This window comes from Natator depressus, chromosome 3 (genome assembly GCF_965152275.1).
Source record: "Natator depressus isolate rNatDep1 chromosome 3, rNatDep2.hap1, whole genome shotgun sequence".
NCBI lineage: Eukaryota > Metazoa > Chordata > Testudines > Cheloniidae > Natator > Natator depressus.
The window spans coordinates 133,389,344-133,411,973 of NC_134236.1; the positions used below are offsets into that span (position 1 = coordinate 133,389,344).

At 42.9% G+C, this 22,630-nt stretch overlaps 1 protein-coding gene across 4 annotated transcripts in view; it reads left to right on the top strand.

Annotated features, from left to right (window-relative positions):
* SLC35F3 (solute carrier family 35 member F3) overlaps positions 1-22,630 on the top strand; it is a 265,270-nt gene that overhangs the window by 156,928 nt on the left and 85,712 nt on the right. For 3 of the 4 annotated variants that reach the window (XM_074948856.1, XM_074948853.1, XM_074948852.1), the window contains exon 3: positions 19,309-19,633. In XM_074948856.1, the coding sequence (XP_074804957.1) occupies positions 19,309-19,633 (325 nt within the window). Of the gene's footprint in view, positions 1-3,031; positions 3,236-19,308; positions 19,634-22,630 lie in introns of those variants that run through there. The other variant, XM_074948855.1, reaches the window with a different exon arrangement.

Below are 22,630 nucleotides of genomic sequence, written 5' to 3' on the forward strand. Positions count from 1 at the left end.
CCAAAGAAAACTGTTGCATGGAAATCAGCCAGTAGGGCAGCATCAGCTGAAAGTTCAGTTGAGAATGTACCCCCCTCTCTACAGTAACTAATAATTGGAAAAAACATCTTGAGCTCATCCTGAATGTCATCCTTTTTCTTTCTCAGTGGGAATTGGCTTTCTTTAGTTCCAGTCAACCTATTGGTGATCGTGCAAATGGAAACTTTCTACGTATAGTTGAGCTCCTCAGCAAATATGACCCACTTTTATCAGAGCATGTTAAACGTATTTGAGAATCGCAAGAGAGTCAAAAGTACATGCAAGTCCATTATCTTTCCACACACATACTAAATGAGTTTATTGAGCTATCTGGGTCATTCGTACAAACAACAATTCTTGATGAGATTTGAAATGCCAAGTATTTTTCAGTCATCGTTGATGGCACTCCAGATTGTTCTCACAAGGAACAGACTACTATGGTTATTCAATATGTTCAGATTGTAGACAGCTCAATATTTTCAATTGAAGAAAAGTTTATTTTGTTCGATAATTTCAAGAGAAAAACTGGAAAAGAAATTGCTGCTTGAAATTCAAATTGCTACTAGTAATTCTAGCAGGTTTTAAGTTAGATTTTTCAAGTCTGCATTGGCCAAGCCTATGACAATGGATCTAATATGGCTGGGAAGTACAAAGGTGTACAAGCAGTTCTGCTTGAGGATAATTCAAACTGTATTTTCTCCTGCTGTGGAAACCACACACTAAACCTTATAGGTGTTGACCGTGCTGAATCATGCAAGGAGGCAGTTACTTACCTTGGAACTGTTCAGCAAATGTACAAGCTCTTTGGTAGCAGTCCACAAAGGTGGGAAATTCTGAAGCAATATCTTCCTGTTTCACTGCATGGGATGTCCAAAACTAAATGGTCTGCACAGATTGATGGTGTTCAACCAGTTGTGCAGCATTTGAATTCAGTGAATAAGGCTTTAAATGAGCTTGAATCTCTCAATCTCACTGCACAGGCTCAAACTGAACTTCAGTCTATTCAGAAGCCCATGTCCAAATTTGAATGCATTTTGATGTCATCGTTGTGGATGAAGCTACTTACAATGATCCACCCAACTAATCTGGTAATTGAAGCACGCAGTGCTACACTTGATATTGAGAGGGATAACACTGAAGTCTTATCAATGACATTCAACAGATTCGTGAGCAATGGAATGTGATCCTGACTGAGTCCAAATTAGTAGCACAGAATATCAGCCTTTCATCCAGGTTCTCCACCAGTCGCAACTTACCTACTGAATCCGATGCTGAGCAGCATTATAGGGTCAATGTCTTCCCTGTCATCATTGACTCTATTCAGTCAGGTCTTACACATCGATTTGAGTCTCTGTGACTAATTTTTACCCTTTTGGGGTTTCTTTGGCAGTTCAACAGTCTGAGTAATGAAGATCTACTTTCTGCAGCTGAACAATTTCAGCAACAGTACAACAAAGAAATCTCAAACGATCTCAGTGATGAGGTCATCTTCTTCAAACGAATATATTCCACAAACTTTAAATTGGATTGCAAGCCAAAGGAATTGCCTCAAGAAATACTCGAACTTGGACACTCTGGGATGTGTCCTAATATCACAATTGTATTGCGTATTTTTGTCAGTTTGTCTGCATCAGTGGCTTCAGGTGAATGCACCTTCAACGTGTTGAAGCAGGTAAAGAACTATCAGCATTCAACTATGGGACAAAAGTGTTTGAATGGGCTCGCTATGCTTAATATCAACTGTGACATTGCACGAAAGCTAGATTTTTCCTCAATAATTAGTGCATTTGCACAGAAAAAGCCTAGAAAAGAATTTGTTAAATAAAAAAATATTCAAATTATGTGTCTCTCTTTTTTTTGTGCCTTATTTTGTTTTCATGTGTTGTCATTTTTTATTTTTATTATGGCTAGGGGCCTCAAAAGCTGGAAGTGGCCCAGGCCTCTCTGGACCTCTGAGAGGGCCTGTCTGGAAAAACTGAGTTGGGAGGGGAGGGATGGTGGATTTCTATTCCAGGAAGCATAATAGGATTTAGATGCTGGCCCCCATCTCAGTGAGAACCCTACAACAGTTTCCCCCAAGACTGGTTTAAAAATGAGCCCAAAGATGACACCATCCCCCAGAAGCCTGGGGGTTGGCATCAAATATGCAGTCACTCTAATTTTATATGTGCTAAAATAAAATAGCCCCCTAAACAATTGGCACTAAAATGGTTGGCAGCAACTGCAGAGGCATCATGCACTTGGTCTTGGAAGGGCTCCCCCCACCCGGGTGCTGAGACACTGGCAGAGGCCTGAAGGGAAGCTATCCATACAATTGTCTTAGTGTCAGTCTCTGGAGAGTCAGTTTCACACGCTCTACAGCTACTAAAGAGAAAAAGTGTAACAGGTGCTAGTGGGTGCAGTGTTTCTGTGGGCAGAGTCCTGTGTGTGTGTCCTCTTCATGTCTTGGTCCTGCACGTGTGTGTCTGTGTCTGCCTCTCCATGTATTATTGGTCCTGCCCGTTCGCATGAGCTGTCACAAAGTCTGCAGGGGGGGGGGGGGAAGGAGGGGGGAAATAAGAGCCTTCCCTTCCACTCCAAAGGTGACAGAATCACTTGCTCGTCCATGGAAAGCCTGCAATGGCCCGGGGAGCTCCCATAGCTCTGGGCGAGTGAAACGCCTGAGAAGTGTCCAAAGAAAGCCCGCAAACCCCCACGCCTCACTCAGTGGACCTCCCCGCACGGGCACAGGGCCTATCCACCCAGCATCTGGGCGCTAAGGGGGGCTGTGGTGGCGGGTCCCCCAGCCGGCCCGCTTCCTTGCGGAACGGAAAGGTGAGTGAGCGAGCCAGGGCAGCTCCCCTTCTGCCCAAGCCGGCGGGAGCGCGGCGGGAGGGAGGGAGGGAGGTGGGGGGGGGATTTGCATGTGACGTTTTGTTTGCAGCAAGCCTCAAAGTAGAGGGGGAGAGCGCGGGGTGAGGGAGGCAGCGGCGAGCCTGAGGACGGGGCGCTGCTGCGGCAGAGGGACGCGCAGGGGTAGGGAGAGCCCGCAGAGCAGGCAGCGCGGGCTGGAGGAGGCAGGGGGAGCAGCGGGCGCTGCTGCAGCCGGCCCCAGGATGTAGGCGAGCAGCTGGAGAGCTCCTGCTGGCAGAAGGGCTCACCATGAAGAAACACTCAGCCAGGGTCGCCCCCCTCAGCGCGTGCAACAGCCCGGTCCTTACCCTCACCAAAGTGGAAGGTAAATCCGCCGGCAGCGGAGGCGGGGGGCCGGAGGGGCGAGAGCTGGGGACCCTGCCGGTCAGTCCGCGGCTGTGCGGCGCTGGACGTGCCGCGGCGGGAGCTCAGCGCCCCTTGCCCGAGCGGGAGAAGGCGGCTGCCCGGCGCTGCGGGTTCCCTTGGGTGGGAGAGGGGCTGCGGGGCGGGGTGGCTCTGCTGCTGGGCGCGCCCTGCGGGAGGGCGAGGGGCAGGCGGGCTCGCTGCAGCCGCGCGGCGGGTGGAGGGGGGCCTATCCTGACGGGACCCGCCGACTTTGCATTGAAGGAGGATTTCAGCAATGCAGACGTCGCCGTCCAGTGTGCTGAACGTCACCTCCCTCCTGCGGGGAGCAAGCCCTCCTCCCGCGGGGGCCGGGGCCAAGTTAGCGCTAAGTTTTCCCAAGCGGGGAACAGGCGGGGGAGGGGCTGGGCATAGAAGGAGGGGCTGGTTTGGGAAAGGACACGCTGCCCTCAAAGGAAATGTAGAAACGCTCATTGCCCACATCGTCTGCCTGCTGCGGGGCTGCGACTCCGCTTTCCTGCGGGCGGTGGGTCTGGTTGGAGGCTACATTGCGTTGCATTGCTGCGATATTCCCGCGGCTGTACCAGAGCCTCCTCCAGCCAGCACTCCCCTGCCCCCTTCTTCTGAAGCCTTGGAGAGCAGGAAGCAGACTCTGCCTTCAGCTGCGCTGGCACAGAGCTAAAGCTGACCGACCCCAAACCCTTAACGCGCATTGGGCAGACTCCCCCTCAGACACACCACCGCCATCTTCGGTGCTGGAATTAGGGGTGCGGGGGTGCTGCAGCACCCCCTGCCTTGAAGTGGTTTCCATCATATCCAGGATTTACACCTTGGTTCAGTGGATCTCAGCACCCCCAGTGCAAACACTGTTCCAGCACCCCTGACCACCATCACACTGACTGACTGTGCATTGGTCACAGGACACTCCTGTGAGGCAGGGCAGTGCTCTTATCCTATTTGACAGATGGGGAGAGACTAAGGGGCTTCCCCAAGGTCACACAGGAAGGCAGTGGCAGGGCCAGGACTTAAACCCCGGTTTTTCAAGTCCCAGGCTCACACCCTAACCACTGGACCTTCCACTTAGTTGGTAATTGGTCAGAATCTGTCAACACTAGCAGGTGGATGGAACGGAACCATTGGAAGTTTTTCAGGCTGAGCTTTGTAATGGTTTCAATTGAGCTGGTCGAGCTGGTGTGCTCTGCTGGCCTGAAACAATAAGCACATTGGCTCCATACGGACTGAAACTAGAGGTGCAGGGGTGCTGCTGCACCCCCTGGCTTGAAGTGGTTTCCGTCATATACAGGGTTTACAGCTCGGTTCAATGGCTCTCAGCACTGCTGATTGTCTCTGAGGTTAGCAGAAGTGCAGAGAGGTGTCAAGAGGCCATTTGTAACCAGGAGAGGGAAACCTGCAGTCATGCAGATACCAGGCTATGGGTGTTGTGGTCTAGAGTGGTCTATAGTGAAGCAGCAGTTGCAGAGGAAAGCAACCAGGGAAACCTGAAGAGGTTATGCTCCAGGTGAAATGACCCTGGAGTGTGGCATGGTATGTGCGAGGGCTAAGAATGAGGCGCCATGGTCTGGAATGCAGTAGGCATCAGAGGAATGGGGATAAGTGGGCCAGGTGCTGGAGCACAGGAAGGAAGCTGAGTGAGGGTAGTATGGGGAGGATGTGCAAAAAGAAAACGAAGAGATGATAGGGGGCAGGGAAGGAAAAGGGTCAATGGAGGGAAAAAGAGGATCCTAGAGGGAGCAGGTCAGTCACTGTTGGAAAGGACAAAGAAGAAGTGGAAGAAATATAGACAATATGGCACTGGGAGAAAGTGGCTGGGAGGAAAGGAAGAGAAAGGCACTGGGAGAGAAGAGGGGTAATGAGAAAGCCCATCAGAGAAAGGAGGAAGAGAGAAAAAAGGAAATAGGGATTGAGATTCGGAGGCACTCAAACGAGGAAAAAGACAGAGGGCTCCTGGGAGGAGAAATAAAAATGGGGAGCTCCAGTGAAGTGGGGAGGAAAAGCAAAATAAGAAGAGAAGAAGTATTGAAAGAGGAAAAACAGAGGGGAGAGGAGAGAAAATGGTAGAAATACAGATAGAAAGAGGAGGAAATGAAGAAATGGACTGAGAACAGAAAAGGAATAAGTAAATGGAAGGCAAAAAAGAAAAACCAAGACCATACAACATTAAGGCTGGTGATTCTGTTTATTCAGAATACATGTTGCTCTATTTCCCAGGCAGTAATCCTCCTGGGGACAGTGTGTAGCCAATCTCCTGGCCAGTTCTTGATGGAAGAGTTTTTCAACTGATTGCTCTTTCCTTGAACTGTAAATTGAATCCTTTCAAGCCTGTCCCTGTCAGCTCTGTGTACCAACTTTCAGAGACCATATTACTAGCTGCCAAGAACTTAGCTGACCTCATTGACTTTTTCCAGCTTTAGTTCCTATGTGTCTGATTCTGCTTCCGTTGAAGCAATGGAAAGGCAAAATTTAAAATACTTAAATGATTTAGGATACGGCCCAGAGATTTATGGAAACATCTGGAGTTACTCTTGCCATTTATGTCTTTTTCATGAGATAGACCAACTCTGTGTGAGACCTTCTCTTACCAAATTAATCAACAGGGCAGTTCTTGGGATGGTTACCAATGACACAGAGCCTCTTTTCTTGCAAACTGTGGGTTTACAGTGCTCATGAAAAAGACAGAACACAGTTCTAGACATAAATGAACTGAAGTATATTGCAGGCAAGCTTCAATACCCAGCCCTGCTGCTGCACCTTTGCAAAGGTGTGCCACACCATCGTTTTTCTAGCCGATCTCCCCTTAGCAGAGGCTGAGAGCCCTGAAGTTTGACAAGCTGTGTAGTGGAATCAAGGCTGATTCTGAAATAGCAACACACAAAAAAGTTTGTCCCTGCTTCAGCTAGCAGGAGTCATTACCCTGTTCTGGCCCAGCACCAAAGCTACTTGGAGGAATTGGAACTGGTAGAGCCTGAGGGAATGTGCCTTTCGCTAGTCAGCCAAGTGGAGCCTTTCATTGATATGCATTACTGTAATGCCTTTCAGCATTCCCTCCCTCTCTGTCTGTACAGTTGCTACTTTGCTTTAAAAGGGAGATAAGGACTTTGTGCTCTTTCAGAAGCGTGACTGCCATTTCAAATTGTCCCAGAGATTGAATCATCACTATGCACCGAGCCTGCTGTACCAGCACTTTGAAAGACAATCACTTCATATACGTATCACTCAAAGAGGCATTAACCATACCCCTTACTCCTGTGTCTGATGCTGCACCTGTTTATTTTTGTATAGCTCTTGCCAAGCATAGGCTCAGTGTCCATTGATTATGTGTATCCATCTTTCTGTTGTTTTTATAGGCAATTTCTGTAATGCAGTGGCCATCTTAATGCTATGCTTTGTCTCTCTAGCCAGTTGGCTAGCTTCACCTCTGCTGATACATGGAGGTGCAATTTACTCTGTCTGTATGGTCTGTATTCACCCCCAGGGAAGGGCAGCTAGTGTTTCCTCCTACCCTCCATCTTGGGGTCTTCCAGAGAAGGACATCTTTGACAAAAGCTCCAGGACAGCCTCCCTGTGCACAGGGAATACTCCAAATCACTATCAGTACATCCTACAGCTGTCCTAGCCATGCCTCTCTCCCCCTCCTTGACTGATACCAGCCAATTCCAAGCTCTGGGCCCATACTGGAGGGGAAATGATATCTTCTTTCTGCTACTGCAACCACCATGTCTAGCTGTGCACAAGGATATACACTGGCTTAAGTCAGCATAGATTCAGGAATTATTCTGGCCCATTGTTATCTCTGTTTATTTTGTCCTTGATAATTGTCTGGTTATATCAGATTTTGGACCTGGTGTTCATCTCATGTCAGGTAAATTAGGACTCCAGTGAAGTCAGTGGAGTTCTATCAGTGTAAAGGAGTTCAGAATCAAGCTCTTTTCCTCTAAAGTTTAACTTTCCTTTGGAAATTTCCCAAGAAAAAGATATGAAAAGTTATAATTTTTTCACCTGTTAAATCATTTGACAGTTTTATTGCATCTCTAAACTCAGAGCTGTGAATCATTATATTTGCAGTACATAATATAACCTTGGACTTTTCAGGACTTTATCAGATATATGTGTATGTGGACAGAGAGAGAAAGAGAGAGGGAGAAGGACTAACTAAAAAGCATTGTGCAGAAAAGTATAAATATATGGAGCTACTCAGAATCACATCCGCTGAGGATTTTGTCCTTTATTTACCTCAGTTAGGGATGGCAGCATCTCAGTCACACACAGCCACAATCACACCCTTGCACACTTTCTATGTTACATAATTATACCTCATTTAGTTCTTTCTAATTACATTTATTATAATCATTCAAACTTTTACATTCTTATTCATTAACAGTGAAACATTGTTTTACTTTTGCTGGAAGCTTAGCTGAAGCTATGGAAATGCAACTAGTGATGTTCAGAAGGTGCTTACATCACAAGTTATATCTCTCTTCTATAAATTGTTGCATATGCCTGTCTCTGTTTAGATAAGTTAAGGCCAAATTCTGCCCTGTGCAAATGTGGAGTAACTCTATTGGCATTACTGAAATTATTCAGGATTTCCACAAGCATAATCAAGGCCAGAATTTGGACTTTAATGTGTTATACATTTTCAAGTTAAATTAATTCACCACAAATGCAAAAACATGGTAATCACTGTAATAATGATACTTCCATAGCATCTGTTATTTAAAGATTTCAAAGCACCTTAAAACCATTAATCCTTGCAAAAGCCCTTTCAGGTAGGTAACTCTTATTCCCATTTTGCAGATGGGGCAACTGAGGCATTGCGAAATTAAAACCAACTTGCCTAAATTCACAACAGCACATCTGTCACATGGACAAGAATAAAATTTAAATTCCGCAACTACCAACTCCCTATCCTTTCTCTCGAAAGGATGCTTTGGGATGCAATAAGACTCTTTCCACTGATATCAGTGTGCATGGGCCAAACCTTAATTTAGTGACTGTCTTGATTTTCATAACAGACTTCCTTTTTCAGGGAGTTACCTCAACTGTTGCACAAATATACTTGAGGCTAAATACTGTAGGACTGGCAGTGCTCTACGGGACTGGTCTAAAGCTCATACAAAGATTTTCCCAGACTTCCATTGACTTCATTGGGCTTTGGATCAGGCCTCATAAGAACTCAACCACAGAATTAATATTTTTAAAAGCTTTCAAACATATGACATAAAGAGGCTAAGGTGTGAAAAAGAGAGAAATGCATGGCGCTCATTTTAAATACTTTTCTTCTGCTCCTGTACTTTAGAAAACATATAGCAACAGATGGGCCAGTAGTAGATGCCTCTGGTTTTGTATGTTTGTCGAGGTCTATGCTTTCAGAATTGGGAATATACCATGTGCACAGAAGCCAATCCTGAATTCCATGGGCATCCATAATTTCCATTGACTTCACAAGGAATGCATGATTGGGTCTACAGTGAATAACTTGCAACATGTCTGCTTTAGTTCTCACCAATTTTTTGCTCAGAAGAAGGCTCCATTTTGAAACTTCAATGGTTTCTCTGATGTGGTGTTTGTGATCAAAACTGAAACTGCCAAACTCATTCACACATGTCCTGACTGATGGTAACAACTTTCAGTAACTGGGACTGGATTCAAACCAGTGACCTATCGGTGAAACTGCATGGGGTAGAGAGCCTGAGGCTCCCAATCCCCCCAGAGTGTTCCTTCTTAATACCACAATATCTTTGGGCAGGTGATCACGACCCTGTTGTAGTGGAGTGATCCGTTTCTGCGCTACACAGCACCTGCCACCTTTCCCAAGTGACACAATACTTCCATAGTCCTTAAACAGACTCAAAACAAACCTCTCTACTTGCCATAGGCTCATGCCTTGGAAATTAGATTTTGATCATGTTTTACTGGTTTTTAAGACTGTGTCCTACCTAACTGGTCTTAAGAGAATAAACCCTAAGTTATAGGCCTAGTGAGGACCAATTACATATAATGTATCTGCCATGAATAGCATGTAAATGAAATATAAATGGGACCATTTCTATGCTATGGGCAGATAGATACACAGAAATCTCTTACTTCACTGTTGGGTAATGCTAAAGTGGAAACTTTATTGCATTATGAAGCTGGAGGATAATAGTTATTGAATATTATTTCATGGTTTGTCACTTTTAAAGGCAAATGAATGTGTGAATACATAAGCAGTTTGAACAAAAAGTGTTTTAATTTAGATTAATAGATTTATAGAGTTTAAGGCCAGAAAGGACCATTAGATCATCTAGTCTGGCCTCCTGTCTATCACAGGCTATTAAATTTCACCTAGTCACATCCTGATTCAGCTTGGGTATCTTCTAGAAGGCTGGTGCTTCTCAACCTTTCCAGACTACTGTACACCTTTCAGAAGTCTGATTTGACTGGTGTATCCCCAAGGCTCAGCTCACTTAAAAACTACTTGCTTACAAAATCAGACATAAAAATACAAAAGTGTCACAGCACATTATTACCGAAAAATTGTTTATATTCTCATTTTTACCATATAGTTATAAAATAAATCAATTGGAATATAAATATTGTATTTACATGTCTGTGTATAGTATATAGAGCAGTTTAAACAAGTCATTGTATGAAAGGTTAGTTTGTACTGACTTCGCTAGTGCTTTTTATGTAGCCTGTTATAAAACTAGGAAAATATCTAGATGAGTTGATATACCTGTGGAAGACCTCTGCATATCGCCAGGAGTATGTGTACCCCTGGTTGAAAAACCTTTGTTCTAGGCATCTTGAATTAATTCAAGCGTTCACTCCCAAAAAACAAACAGCCTGAAAATGATTGCTAGTCAATTGATTTCATTTTAAAATGTCTCCCACTAGAACTCTGAACACGGCTAGTAAAATCAAAACTTCAGTCTACAGAATCTACTATTGATGCTTCCTGTTTATATTGTATTAGTTGTCTACAGAAGCAAATGCTGTCTCCCCACCTTTCCCCTCTAGGGAGCTTAAAAAATAATATTTTTAGGCAGGACTCTTCATGGCAAGGAAGTTTTTCAAATTCCTCCATTTAGAGAGACGTCAATGATAAAGAAGAGATAGGGTTCATAAATGCTGTAGTGGCCTGATATGGTACCAGCACAGAAACCCTACAATTTCATACTGGTAAAGCACAAATTATGTAGCAGATTTGTTTTCACATTGTATGTTGGGCTCAGCAGAGGATATAGAGCAATATACCAAAGCAGCTCCCTTCTTTCAGTTGAAGTACTGGTAGAAGAACCGCTCTGCATCCTTTAGCCCAGAATCTGACCGCCTTCTTAAATTCTCAGATGGCAGATCAGACCCTAAGTAATATTCCACAAGAAGCAGTTATCCTACAAATAATGGAGCAGAGTCACTCCAGGATTAGCATTGGCTTCTCCTGGCAGAGATGCTGGCATAGTGCTAAAGACAATAGGAAGGACGTGACATTGATTATTGTACCATATGCTGCTCACAACCTCCTCCACGGCAGGGGCATTCCAGCAGCCAGTGCTGCCCCCAAAGTATGTGGCCCTATCCAGAAACAGGATCTTGCTAGAGTAGCCAGGGGATGTGTCAGTTCAATGCCCTTTCTATTGCTAGGTTCTTGAGGAGCTCTCAGTAGAACTTAAATCCGTTATGCCTTGGCATAAATGATACTGGAATCCTTGCCTGTCCAACTTGAGAAATGAATTCCTCCACTGGGCCCAGTACCTTTTGCTGATACAGCGAGGTACTGTTGCTACCTTCTTGGAGCAATGCAGGTAAATCTGGCCCAGTATCACTGTTAATGTTGTTGGCCAGATAACATACTCAGCAAATAGATTCATGGATTCCCAGGCCAGGAGGGACCACTGTGATCATCTGGTTTGACCTGCTCTATATCACCATAGAACTTCCCTGAAATCATTCCTAGAGCACATCTTTTTAAAAACATCCAGTCTTGATTTAAAAATTGCCAGTGATGGAGAATCCACCATGACCCTTGGTAAATTGTTCCAGTGGATAATTACCCTCGCTGTTAAAAAATGATATCTTATTTCCAATCTGAATTTGTCTAGCTTCCAGCCATTAGATCATGTTGTACCTTTCTCTGCTAGAGATTGAGGAGCTCATTATTAAATATTTGTTCCCCTTGTAGATATTTACAAATTGTTATCAAGTCACCTCTTAATCTTCTCTTTGGTAAGCTAAATAGATTGAGATCCTTGAGTCTATGACTAAAAGGCAGCTTTTCTAATCCTTTAATCGTTCTTCTTGATGTTCTCTGAACCCTCTCAATTTAGCAACATCCTTCTTGAATTGTAGACACCAGAACTGGACACAGTATTCCAGCAGCATTCTAGTGCCAAATACAGAGGTAATATAACCTCCCTATTCAATATTCCCCTGTTTATACATCCAAGGATTGCATTCGCCCTTTTGGCCACAGCGTTCCACTGAAAGATCATGTTCAGCTGATTATCCAACACGATCCCATGAGTCATCACATATGAGATTGTAATAAGAATATGCAATTAATGTGGCTGGGCTGGATAATTCAACCACAGAGAACATAAAAGCTGTGTAGGCCAAACTTAATATCATTTTAAAACACCAGTGTCTGCTTTTTCCATAGTCAACTCATCTTCCACAGTGCAACTTTCAACAAAGAAGGGAATGTCTTTTGCACTGAAAACACATGAATTTGACCTACACAACTGACTGAACCAAATGGGGAACAGAGGGATGTAATTGCACCAGTGAAGGCCATTTCTTTCTAACATCTACAGAAGTCTCTCTCTCTTTCTCTTTTTTCTGAAAGGACAGCAAGAGAGTAATTGGAGATAAAAACAAAAACTAGGATCCCTGCAGGTAAGTGTGCTCTTTGCTATGCAGAGTGACTTCCTGCTAAGGCAAGTCTAGCAGCATGACTCCTGAGATTGCCAGAGCAGAGCTTCTTTCTAGTTCTTCTGGTAAATCCACTACCTGCAGATCACAAGGGTCCTTTGCTGGGTTCTTAGCTGCCATATCACATAGGATTTGCATGCTCACACAGTGATTCCAGCCAACATAGGCTCTGGGAGTGTCTGGCTACCAGTTGACAAACAACAGCTGCTCCAAGCGTTCTAAATTGTAGCAGATAAGCAAAGTGTTGTGGGCAGTTTCAGTGGCCATTCAGCCTTTTATCTTCTTAACTAGCAACAATCAAGTGAAGTCAAAATTTAACATGTGAGAAACTAGTGGGCTGTAGGATTAAGAGTAGGTACTCTTTAAATAAACTGAATCACTCATAGCAACATTTTCTGTCTCAAGTTTAATAAAGCAGACAGGAATTTTAGAAATATCTAAGACAGACAGATACTGTAGATAGAAGTTTATCCCTATTTTTGAAGGTTTTCATGTCCTTGAATAATTCTTTAATCAGCATGTCTACTCTTCCAGCATGAACTCACCTACACCTGCAGTGAGCTCAGTATAAATGTCTGGATGTATGGATAGACTTCATCAGAGATGAAGCCATTCCTTGAGAAGGACATTCTCTTGCTTATGTGGTGTTCAAACTGTTGGTTAATCAATATAACAGTTTCTTGCTGAGAATCCAGTCTCTTTTTCATTGCTAAGAACAAACATGTCTAAACCTTTCTGCAGACTGAAATCCTGCACAGATCTAGCAACATATTTGCTCCAGAACCCAATACTGTGTCTTTGGTCAGGTGAGTTTTATTCTATGAAAGCTCTGCTTCCACACTCTAGGGGTGAAATCCTGAACCCATTGAAGACAATGTCAAAACTCCCATTGACTTCAGTGGGGCCAGGACTTCACCCCAAGGTTCTTTCTTAGTTGCAGTAAAGACTGCAGGATCCTTTTGAGAGTTCTAATGCAACTTCAGTCCAAGACGGGAATAAAAATAAGGAATAAAAACAAAAACATATCAATTTCAGACAATCACAGACATGTTTTCTCTGGCTATGATGTGCATGACACCCCTCTTGATTAGGGTTATTCTTCAGACTGCTTACAACAAAACACCTTACAATGTAGAAACGATTATACTGTGATGATGAAGTAATTGGTACCTTCCTTATTAATTCTGGACTCTTAATTCACTTGGTGATTAAAAGTAAAAAGGACAGTATCAGGTGAAAAAACCATCGAAATTCACAGTGGAGTATAGTGTCTTAATGATGACTATTTCAGTGGTTTGAAAAGAAGTTTTAAGCGGGTGCCTTGGGAATAAATTAAACAGACCCTTTTTAGTATATCTTTCCAAGCTGTTTCAGTTTGGAACTGATAATTTATCAACTCTGTTTCCCCTAACAAATTAGAATATATATTTTCCAGGAAATATTTTCTGAATGTTTAATAGAGAAAGAGGGAATATGTAAAGATAGAAAGGGAAACTTAATACATCTTAGGCTAATTTTTTGCAATTGAAAGTTTGTTTTTACCTAATGTTTCCTATTTAGAAATTCATCTCATGTAATACACAATATTTTGCTAGTATTTTGTATAATGGAATATTTTGCTATTTTTAAAAATTATGATACATTAATCAGTATTTCGCTGATGAAATATAATACCTTAGTTCTGTTGCCCCTTTGGCATTTATGGTTTTCTGTGACACAAACCATGATAAGGAATGTAGTCCCTTCTTCACAGGATGCCCCTTAATAAGTGTTTTTTCTTTGTCCTGGTATCACGATTGATTGCTTCCGGCCAGATGCCCCTAGTGTATACTTCAGCCTGCTGGGAAGGAGCAAAGGGAGCATAAATACTGGAAATCTAGAGATCAGAAAATAGAATTTCTTTAATGTACTACATTAGCAAATATAAAAGGCACTTTGTTGGTATGATACAGATGCAGAGCTAGATTCTACCTGACCCGTATGCTGATGTGCACTGGTGGAAAGGGAGTAAGGAGCCTCTCCTCCCCCTTGTGCATTTGCACAGGAACTGTCCAGAAATGCACTCCACTCCAGGGACTGCTCTGCAGAGACATTTCCCTAGGGAGGCAGGGAAGGGAGAAGATAAGCAAAGCTGTAGCTCCGCCTATCGTACATGCCAGCCAATACAACTGGCTGGTCCCACCAGGAGAGCTGTAGGAGATCTCTGAACACTTTAAAAAGGTGTTGCAGTTTGTATACTCCTGTACACCGTGTGACGCTCCAGGAGACAATCTGATTCTGGGAAAATGTCGCTGGGTCTCTCTCAAGGGCAATGCAACTTCCCCAATTGATGGCTGTACCTGTATAACCTAGCCCTCCATGAATACAGGAAATCAAAGATGGGTGGTGCAGTTTTTCTTACAGACTAATTAAAAGACACCACAATGCAGAACTCTTAGGCAATAGGATGAGCTAGAAAAGGCTTTTTGAAGGGAGGCACAGGACTCTTTCTCCAACATTATGTAGCTCATTTTGACTGGAATAAGTTTTACTCCATCCAGCATGCAAATTAGATGGTCCAAGGTACGAGCATCCTTAGAAATTCAAACCCTGATCTGTGAGATCATTTTCAAAGTAAAGTGATACACACAGTATTGTCTTTCACTGCATTTGTGCAGTTTGAACACCTCTGTTGGTGTATTTAACACATAGGCCTAAGTGCATACGGATGAGTCATTTTGCCTATGAATTAGATGTAAAGTGCAAAATTTTGCTCTCTTTTACAGGTTGTAATTGCCATGGAATGTATCTTAAAGATGCTGATATTTCCATATAAGGCTACTAACTGGGCGGTTGACTCAGGAATGTGTGCATTAAAATAATAGGGCTGAGAAGACAATTCTCAGCCCAACATTCGGTCCCTGGCAGGGGTGGCGCAAACAGGGGCAGTAGAGGCTAGTGCCCCCACAATGGAACTATTGTGTGGGCTGACCTATGTTTATGCCCTTGAGCATCGTGCAGTGGGCACAGCCGGCCAGGGGATAGGGCTGGTCGCCGGAGCTCGTGCTGCCACATATGCAGCATGCAGCTGCTGAGGGCACCATGAAATTTGGGGCAATTTGGTGCCTCAAATTTCATGGTGCCCTACTCAGCTGCATATTCTGTATATGCCTAGGGACATCCCTGAATATACCCAAGCTAGCTATGTAGTTACCTCAAATAACAATAGCAGTGAAGCAGTGGCAGCATGAGCTGAACAACCCTTCCCAGGACCCTGGGTACGTACTCAAATGCTAAACCCTGTTGTCAGAGCTTCACTGTTATTGTTAACAAGCTAGCTAGATCAAAGTTAGCACTGGTACAGGGGTCTCAAACACGTGGTGGCCCGCGGGGTTATTTTCTGCGGCCCGCCAGCTCCCCGCGGCCCTCCCATCCCACCCCCCAGCGTTTACCTAGAGCGGCTCCGGCCCGGCACGCACCAGGGGCTGGGCAGGCTCCCTGCCTGCCTGCCCTGCCCTTGCTCCACGCCGGGGTGTGTGTGTGTGGTACAGGGGTCTGTGTGTTGCCCTGGCCACTCCTCTAGGTATCTCCCCCGAAGCTCCCATTGGCCACGGTTCCCGCGGGGAAGGGGTTGAAATGGGGGCAGGGAAGGGGTGGGAAGAGGTGGGGCAGGGGCGGGGCCTCATGGAAGGCGTGGAGTGGGGGTGGGGCCAGAGCAGCAGGTGTGGTGGGTGCCCTGGGGGTGGTCAGTCGTGCGGCCCTCCGGCCAATGTACTAGTCCTCATGACTGAAGAGATTAGCACTCTTTTCCCTACTTCTGTGTGAACATTTTAAAACCGTTCAGAAAAACCTCATATAACTGCATATCCACGTAAATATCCTTGCTCCTATATACTCATGTATAACCCCATTTTTTGATGTCTAGATGTGCAACTGATACACAAAGTTTTGAAAACATTGTGCTTAGTCGAGGGAAGGGAGGGAGTTATTTTTTGTTTTTTTCTGCATCAAAATAGTTTTATTAGATGATATAGTTACCTCATACCGTGTACATCATCCTTTTTTTTTTTTTTAAATAATTAAGTAGCAACACAGCGTGTGCTATTGGAGAAAACCTTTGGTCTACATGTGTATTGGCTTACACACGCATTAGCTAATATCAGTAAACACCCAAGTCACAGTGTAAAACTCTAAAGAGACATAACAGTTCACCATATAGATTGCATGATCTCTTCAGTAAAAAAAATTTGTGTGTGGATGTCCCATAACGTGGCTTTAAATTACAGAATACAGAACTATTGTTCTTGATGCTAATTCTAGCCTGCGAATGCAGTGCAGCAATGTGAAAACCTTCGGGTTTCCACTTTTCAGTGTATTAAATGACCTGTGAATGCATTTGAAGCTTTCTAGGTTCCAGCCCCTCAGCATTAATTAGCACTTCATTTGTGTTCAAAATGAATGGACTAGCATACCTTAAAGAAATCAGCTTTTAAAATGAAAACACTGCATAGCTGCATCACTTGGAGGTGACTAATGTCTTAAACAGAGCTTTGAATGACTTTAGACAGCCATCAGAAAGCTCGTTAGGGGCCTGGTCCTTCAGGGAGCAAGACCATGAATGCCCTCTGATTTCAACAGGAGTTGAAGGCATTCATCAGCATATAGGATTGATCTTTAGTTCAGATGGTAAAAGTACAGTATCTTTTGGTGTGAACATGGTGCCTGGAGGGGCCACACTGAGAATGCTTACTCAGGGCAAACTGCAAGGAATAGGGCAGACAATTCTCAGAACTGGTGATTTATTCTATAATTAATTAGGTTTCAGAGTAACAGCCGTGTTAGTCTGTATTCGCAAAAAGAAAAGGAGTACTTGTGGCACCTTAGAGACTAACCAATTTATTTGAGCATGAGCTTTCGTGAGCTACATCACTTCATCGGATGTGATGATGAAGTGAGCTGTAGCTCACGAAAGCTCATGCTCAAATAAATTGGTTAGTCTCTAAGGTGCCACAAGTACTCCTTTTCTTTTTATAAATTAATTAGATTCACCAAGCCAGTAACCAAATAGCTTCTGTAATACCACACTGGTTACCAAGAAGCCAAACTACAGTCCCCTTTAAGCAGTCCAACCTTTGGCTTCCATCCAGGCAGAGAAGTCTAACATAGTGAGGGGTTATTGAAAGCCTTATTCACCATATTTAAAGTTCTACCAATCCCAACGCACCAACCACATTGCCCACTAGGTCAATGAATATTTCAAATCTCACCCAAGTACATGCTTACAGCCAATCCTTATTAAGTAAATATAAGGTTTATTAATAAAAGAAAAAAGAAAGATTTACATATGGTTAAGAGATCAAAATACATACAAATGTGTGTAAAGTTCTTAGATTAGTTTCATAGCAGAGATGGTGAGGCTGCTGATTTGCAAAAGTCTGTCTGGAATCAATTTAAAAGGTTACAGTCCAAGTGCAGTTTGTTCAAATTCTTCCATGAGAATTCCAGGGTAAATCCAAAGAAATCCTGGAGATCTCAGTCTTGTGGCTTAGACTTTCCCTGTCAAAGTTTAAGCAGGTCTGAAATAAAAAGGATCAGGCCCAAAGCTTCCTTTATAGTTGAGGCCATTGGATAAGCCTCTTGACAGCAATTGCCACAGCAGGCTCTTTGCTTTGAAGTTAATCTCCAGTTTCTTATGCATACACAGGTAACTAATTGTATTAATTAACATAAGGCAATTAACCATTCAAATTGTAAAGGCACTTCATTATGGCATAGACAATTAAGCTGAAAACAAATGTAAATAATGTCATTTCCTACAGTATCCTACATCTTTGATCTTAAGGTTAATTGACCCATCCACATGCAATTAAGACAGGAAAGGGAATTAGTATCTACAGACTAATCTGGTTACATTGTTAACTTCTAACAAGATATAGGTAAACACAAACCCACTGCATCTACACTTTGATTCTCTAACAAACAATACAGGCAAACATATTAAAGATTCTAGTCTACTTAACATGGCTTTGAGAACAATCTACAAGGAATGGCCATGTTTACCATTCAGTGCCTCCTGTTAAGTTGTCATGGGTCACACACAAATTGACCAATCTGTCAGTGTCACAGCTGATAATAGAGAAGACATACTGGCTGTCATTCAGCTACTTTGAGGCAAAGAATAAAATGGTGGCCCAGTTTTCAAATGTAGCTATGTAATTTGCCTACTGCAGTGTTATAACTGATCACTCAGATGGGCACATAGGTGCCCAACTACTCAATTTAAATTCCTGCATGCAGATTAAGTCAGCCAAATAATGGAATTTGCACATTCTGTTAAGATACCAATGTTTGAAAACTGGTCTCTCTGGGCCAAATTTTGATTGCAGTTACACTGGTGTAAATTTGAAATTGCTGAGCTTGTTCCTCAGGTCTGGCTCAACCCTGGTTGGTACAGGACTCAAGGAGGTGCAGACTAAGCTGGCCTAGTCCCTAGTGCAATTTAGAGAATCCCAAAGGCTGCTCTAAATTTCACCAGCTGGTAACAGCCCCCAAAGGGCTATTTCACCAGCCAGGGATTACTGGAGTTCAGCAGTGCTCCAGCCACACCCCCAACATTAGCCCATTCCCGTTACTCCAGAGTAAAGCCAGTGTAATTGAAAGAATAAATAAATTTTCCTCTCCCCTCTTTAAAAAGAAACACCATGTTGCATAAAATATGCAGTTCTAAGACTCCCAAGACAGTACTGATTGTGACTGTTGCTGTTATTCCCATTGCTCTTTCATGAAGCTAAACAGCACAGCATTCATTCAGTTGCATGTCATAGCAGAGTTCAGTATTATATTTGAAAATCTTCTAACGTAATGGCTGCAGAACAGCGTGTAATTTCACTTTTCATTTTGCCCATTTCTAACTGTCGAGATGATAATTATTATTAGAGTGCAATTGTCCCCAAAATGTGCTAGGTGCTTTAGTGTGACATGAAGTGAACTACATATTTGTGGCAAGATCCTTATTTAATTGATGGTAAAACTCCCTTTGACTCCAAATGGGCCCAGGATTTGGTTCTTGGAAAGTAAAATGCTGTGTAGAATTCTTTATTAATTCTTGTGTTTTCATCTCTTCAGGGGATGAGCACTCCCAGGAATCTCCAGCCCCACCAGAAGCACAGATGCAGGCTGGGGTGGAAGGCAGTGGAAGGGGAAATCGTTGCTGTTGGAAATGCTCAGTCACCCAACTCAAGAAATTTTTCTGGGGAGTGGCAGTGGTCCTGGGTGTCTGCTCCTCCTGGTCAGGTTCAACCCAGCTAGCAAAATTGACCTTTACGAAATTTGATGCACCCTTTACTCTGACATGGTTTGCAACAAACTGGAACTTTTTATTCTTTCCTTTGTATTATATTGGACATGTTTTCAAATCAGCTGAGAAACAAGCTCCAAAGCAGAAATACAGGTAAGAGAGCTTTTTTTTTCAGTTTTGCTCTCATGATACTTGAATGTTGCTCTACCCCTTGAGCTGATATTATTCAGATCACTTTGTTAATATTGAATGTTTTTCTTTTCAGCATTGTTAAAGAGGGTTCTGAATTCACTATTGAAGGCTTGCAAGCTGAGTATGTTTAAAGGCATTTGATTGAAGTGTGCACTTTATTTTGTTACCTTTCTGGGGTTTTCCATCTTATCCTTTAAAAAAAATTCAGTTCTTCCTCTACTTTACAGCTAATTTTCTTGCAATCTCTCCCTCATAGTAAAATGGGAAAGCAGCTGCTTCCAAAACCTACGCTTCTGTGGCACCATGGATTGCCTGCAAACGATGCTATAACATTGGCTTGGCAAATCCCTTTCATCTCTAGATATTTATGGCTGAACTCTGACCCCAGTGACACTCCAGCTACCCCATAAATTTCAGTGGGGTAGCACAGGTATAGCTGAGGATAGAATTTAGCCCTTCATGTACCTTTTTCCATCTACAAGGTGTGGACCACCTCATGGGAAGTGCTGAGGGCCTAACTCCCATTCACTTCAGTTGCAATTGAGGGCCCTTAATCAGCTTCAGGATCTGGCTCTGTCAAGGTTACTTCCCCACTCTGAACTCTAGGGTACAGATGTGGGGACCTGCATGAAAGACCCCCTAAGCTTGTTCTTACCAGCTTAGGTTAAAAACTTCCTCAAGGTACAAACTTCGCCTTGTCCTTGAAGCCTATGCTGTCACCACCAAGCGTGTTAAACAAAGAACAGGGAAAGAGCCCACTTGGAGACGTCTTGCCCCCCAAAATATCCCCCCAAGCTCTACACCCCCTTTCCTGGGGAAGGCTTGATAAAAATCCTCACCAATTTGTACAGGTGAACACAGCCCCAAATCCTTGGATCTTAAGAACAATGAAAAAACAATCGGTTCTTAAAAGAAGAGTTTTAATTAAAGAAAAGGTAAAAGAATCACCTCTGTAAAATCAGGATGGTAAATACCTTACAGGGTAATCAGATTCAAAACCTAGAGAATCCCTCTAGGCAAAACCTTACGTTACAAAAAGACACGAAAGCAGGAATATACATTCCATTCAGCACAGCCTATTTTACCAGCCATTGAACAAAAGAAAATCTAATGCATTTCTAGCTAGATTACATACTAACTTTTTACAGGAGTTCTGAGCTGCATTTCTGATCTGTTCCCAGCAAAAGCATCACAGAGACAGACAGACCCTTTGTTTCTCCCCCCACCGCCCTCCAGCTTTGAGAGTATCTTGTCTCCTCATTGGTCATTTTGGTCAGGTGCCAGCTAGGTTACCTTAGCTTCTTAACCCTTTACAGGTGAAAGGGTTTTGCCTCTGGCCAGGAGAGATTTTATAGTTCTGTATACAGAAAGGTGGTTACCCTTCCCTTTATATTTATGACAGGCTCATTGAGAGGTTCTCCCCCAGTCTTGGAACTGCATCTTTCACTCCTCTTCCAACCTTAGCAAAAACTTCACAGATGAAATGTCTGAATTGAAGATATCCTTCAGTGAATAAAAGTCTCTTCTATAGCCCAGTGATGCTTAGTGCAGCTTGCTGCTATGTCAGAGTCCAGTATTACTTCATGTAAACAATCTTCTTTACATTTATGTCAAAAAAGTACAAAGTCACCAAGTTAGTCCCATGTCAGTCTGACATCTTTGCAAACATTACCTTCCCCTTTTAAAAGGTTGTAGAATTAGGAATCTAATTGGGCTATGCAGACATGAGATGTCACTGTTAGAGACCCGCCTGAAAAAGTCTTTAGCCCAACATCAGGGCAATGAAAAACAGGACTTGGGACCATTTTTTGTCTCAGTTAAACTAGTGGGACCCTCATGACTTCAGAGAGGTTGCCCAGATGTGGCAATGGGTATAATTTTCTCCTTCACTGAGATTTTTTTTTTACTTCCAGATGTATAGTAATGGGTCAGAAACTTACTATAGAACATACCTATGAAATCAGGGCACTCAAGAGGTACTGTACTTGATGTTACTATGGTAAAGATTAAAAATCATGGAATTTCATTTTGGTTAATGTTAGTTATATCTTCTTACTGTTATAACTTCATCAGGGAAATTGTGGATGAAGGGACTCCACCACAATTCTTCAGTTCTTATGGCAATACCAAGGAGTTTTAGAATAAGGTTTAAAATGACATTGTTAACACATTTCAGCTTTAGCCTGTAGCAAGCCATAATGTCAATGAAATATATTTCCATTCATTTTTATCCTGCTTTTGAGAAATGAGAGAACCTAGAGGTTAGAGATGGTGACAGTTTTGTCCAAAAGTGATCATGAATGCTAACATATTACTACCAGATTTTATTCCTTTGGTTTGTTTGTGGGGTTTTTTTTACTTTCAATTTTCTGCAGACTACCTTATGTTTAAATACTTGTGAATCCTGGTGTGAGATACTGTAGCCTTTCAAATCCCAGAGCTTAAAAGTAGAGCACTAATTCTCTTCTTCTTTAAGGTTAGTTAATGCTGCTGATAGTCTTATGCCTTCCATTGAATTAATTGATGACTGAGCTGAAGAAAAGATGCAAATCCTAAATTCTATTTGAGAAGTAGCTGAGATTTCATTTTAAATAAACATGCAGTCTGTTTAGTGAACAGTTGTGAAGATTGTACATTTGCATCTTTGACCAGCAGAGTGAATTGTGATTAACTAAGCATATTATTGGGGTCTAGTGGGTAGGGCACTGTATGGCGTGTTAAGAGATCTGGGTTCTATTTCTGCCACTGACTTACTGGCCGATTTTGGTTAACTCACTTTACCCCTCTGTTTCTCCTCCACACTTTGTCTATTTAGATTATAAACTGTTCCTGGGAGGAATTGTCCCTTGTTAGGTGTATATACAGTGCCTACCACAATGGGTCCATGATCTAAATTGGGGCTTTTATGTGCTACTGCTATACAAATAATTATTAATAACATATATGCAAACCCCTATA